Source organism: Sinocyclocheilus grahami, unplaced genomic scaffold, assembly GCF_001515645.1.
Source record: "Sinocyclocheilus grahami isolate Dianchi unplaced genomic scaffold, SAMN03320097.WGS_v1.1 scaffold545.1, whole genome shotgun sequence".
Classification (NCBI taxonomy): domain Eukaryota; kingdom Metazoa; phylum Chordata; class Actinopteri; order Cypriniformes; family Cyprinidae; genus Sinocyclocheilus; species Sinocyclocheilus grahami.
This window is the reverse complement of record NW_015505724.1, coordinates 110751-113690: the sequence shown is the minus strand read 5'-3', so window position 1 is coordinate 113690 and position 2940 is coordinate 110751. Positions and strand designations below refer to the sequence as shown.

Here is a 2940-nt window from a genome sequence, read left to right as displayed (position 1 = left end):
GTGCCGAATGACAGTCGCATCACAGATCAGATTTAATTTCTCCAGTGAGGAGAGCTGACTGACAAGAAGAGTGAGGTGAGACAGACAAGACGATTACGGATTATTTAGTTTCGAAGGTTTATCTAAGGTGATTTTGGAAGATTTTTTAAAGCATAGATTTCTTATTTAATTGGTTCCACATTGTTTGCTGATTTTTACTTTATTTAAACTTTGTGTAATTTATTTTATTTGACATTTGTTTTGCTAATAAACGTTCTACGTTTCTTATTTATTTGGTTATATATTATACATGTTTACTTATTTCCAGTTTTGTATACCTATTAAACTTTATGTAAGTTATTTGTTATTTTATATTAGGCATAGCCTGCCCCATAGTCTCACTCATAGGTTTACTTCCGCGTTGAAGAAAAAGGTGGATAAACACATTTTTATGGAGCACGATTCATCAGGCAGCAATATTTCAAAGCAAAAACAGATTTTCTTTTTTATCTTTCATCAGAATGTAATTTTTTTCTCTTTGGCTGAAGTCACCAAAGACACACAAGCTATTGGTTATTATTAATAGTCAAATCGCTGTTTAGGCCTTTTTATATTTTATATTAGGCATAGCCTGCCCCATAGTCTCACTCATAGGTTTACTTCCGCGTTGAAGAAAAAGGTGGATAAACACATTTTTATGGAGCACGATTCATCAGGAAGCAATATTTCAAAGCAAAAACAGATTTTCTTTTTTTATCTTTCATCAGAATGTAATTTTTTTCTCTATGGCTGAAGTCACCAAAGACACACAAGCTATTGGTTATTATTAATAGTCAAATCGCTGTTTAGGCCTTTTTCAACAATAATGTTAACAATAACATAATGAAGGTTAAGGCAATAATAGAGAATAATGATAGATTTGAAAAAGATACAGTGATATCCAGCCTCCTAAAACCTTGGTGTCCCAGGTCAAGTAAACCTCCTCAAGCCGAGGTGTTGCTGCTGTTTCTGAAGGGGAGTTACTGTAAACTCATCTGCAGCTCTTTCTCATTGCTTATTGTTTCATGTGGAAATACATCACAGTATGGAATTAGAATGGGTTGAAAAGCCGGATTAAAGCCGGACATGTTTGCTGTCGTGATCAGAGATTGATCTTTGTCAGTCAATACATATATTGTTATGCATTCACCAAATTGTGGGTGTTTGTTAGTGTGACTGATGTTTTTAATATCTTTTCTTTCTATCGGTGCATTCCAGGACTTCTTCCAGTTTGCCAGCAGTCCCGGAGTCGACAGCACATTACGGAAAAGAGCAGAAAAGTTCAAAGTCCATCTGACCAAAAAGTTTCGTTGGGACTTCGATGCAGATCTTGATGAATGTGCTCCAGTGGTGGTGGAGCTTCCGGAGGCGGTCACGGTGGACTGATGCTGCTTCACATGATCCACGTCCACTTAAAAATACAGTGTGTTTGAAACGGCAGGTTTTATACTGTTTTCACATGAACATAATCGTCTTTTCAGACTCAATCATCAGATACTCCAGCATCTGGATATTTTCCTGTCACTTCCTGATGAAATATTGACTGTTCCGCTTTATTAAAGCTAACTATTTCACTTGGTCAATCTTTGTGTTTTTGTGACTCTGAATATCATGTATGAGCACTAGAGGGCAGGCCAGTACACATGAAAGTCCTGCTGTTTAGAGTTTGTTTGTCTGCATGTGTGACCATTCATGGCTCGTCTTCAGACTGACTTTGCAATATCATCAGCACAAGAAACAGCGTTCATCCTGCCACTCCTTTCAAAGTTACCCTATTTATTAGAGGTGTTTCGCTATTAATAATGCTCATATAAGTAAATGTCAGCATGAACTCAAATCCTAAATTTGAAGCTTCAGTTTTACCATAGTTGCTGACTGTATGATTTTCATGATTTCTATTAGTTTGCCTCAACTTAACACTTTCTTGGCATCAGTTTGCAGCAATTATGTTTTTAATTCTTCACATTGATTTCAATCAGGTTTTCGTTTGTTTAACTGAGTCACATTATTATTTTTTTACATCCTCAGTAAGCAGGAGGCTGTGCATCACACTGAGGTTTTCACTTCATTCAGGGTTTTTATCACTGGAGCTGCCAAAGCAAACACAGATCCCTCTTTTTCCATCAGACTGCTGGCGATCACAATCCCACCAAATGCAAACAGTCCAATAAAAAAAATGACACTGGACCATATATCCTACAAGTCTTCAGCCTGCTACTAGTTGAGTGCAGCTGCAGTTTCCTTCCTCACTTGTAGGGGGCAGCCTAAACTTCGGTTGATCACGGATAAATGTAGTAGCTTAATAGAAGAAGAGAGTATGGATACTAGTGATGGGAAGTTTGGATCATTTTACCGACTCGGACCTTTGAGTCTCGTTCAGCAAAATGAATGAATATTTTTTCGAGTCATTTCGTTCATTTTAGCAAAATATAATTAAAATGTTACGTGTTACTTCCCTAACACGTCTACAACTTATGCAAACGTTGATCACACGTTCAACACGATATACAAACAATACAAAACTGCTATAAGAAACAGAAAAGATTAATTCATTGTTTACCTGGATCTTCAGTCTATGATTAGCTCACCTCACTTCTTATCTGACAAGTCTTCGGGTTTGAGTCGTTCGTTCATCACGTGACAGCCCCATACGCTTTAACCAATGCAGTCTGAGCCGGAAAGAGAATTGATTAGTTCATCTCTCGAGTCTTTCGAATCGTTCGTTCTTTTGTCACGTGACGTGACAGCATTGGATACAGAAATTGGTTAATTTACAAGCTTCCTTACAAATGGGTGCATAGTTATTATTATTATCATCATTATTATAATTATTATTTACTTACTTAGTTACGTGATGCGTTTCTGGTCTCAAATTGTAACTTTTTACTTTTTACAGTTTATAAATGTGTGAATTTCTGTCAT

At 36.6% G+C, this 2940-nt stretch overlaps 1 protein-coding gene across 1 annotated transcript in view; it reads left to right on the top strand.

The window, feature by feature from the left end:
- Positions 1-1601, top strand: part of aar2 (AAR2 splicing factor) — a 6049-nt gene extending 4448 nt beyond the window's left edge. Inside the window, exon 4 of the mRNA XM_016238698.1 lies at positions 1237-1601. Coding sequence (XP_016094184.1) covers positions 1237-1404 — 168 coding nt within the window. The 3' untranslated portion in view covers positions 1405-1601. The remainder of the gene's footprint in view (positions 1-1236) is intronic.
- Positions 1602-2940: the final 1339 nt, after the last annotated feature.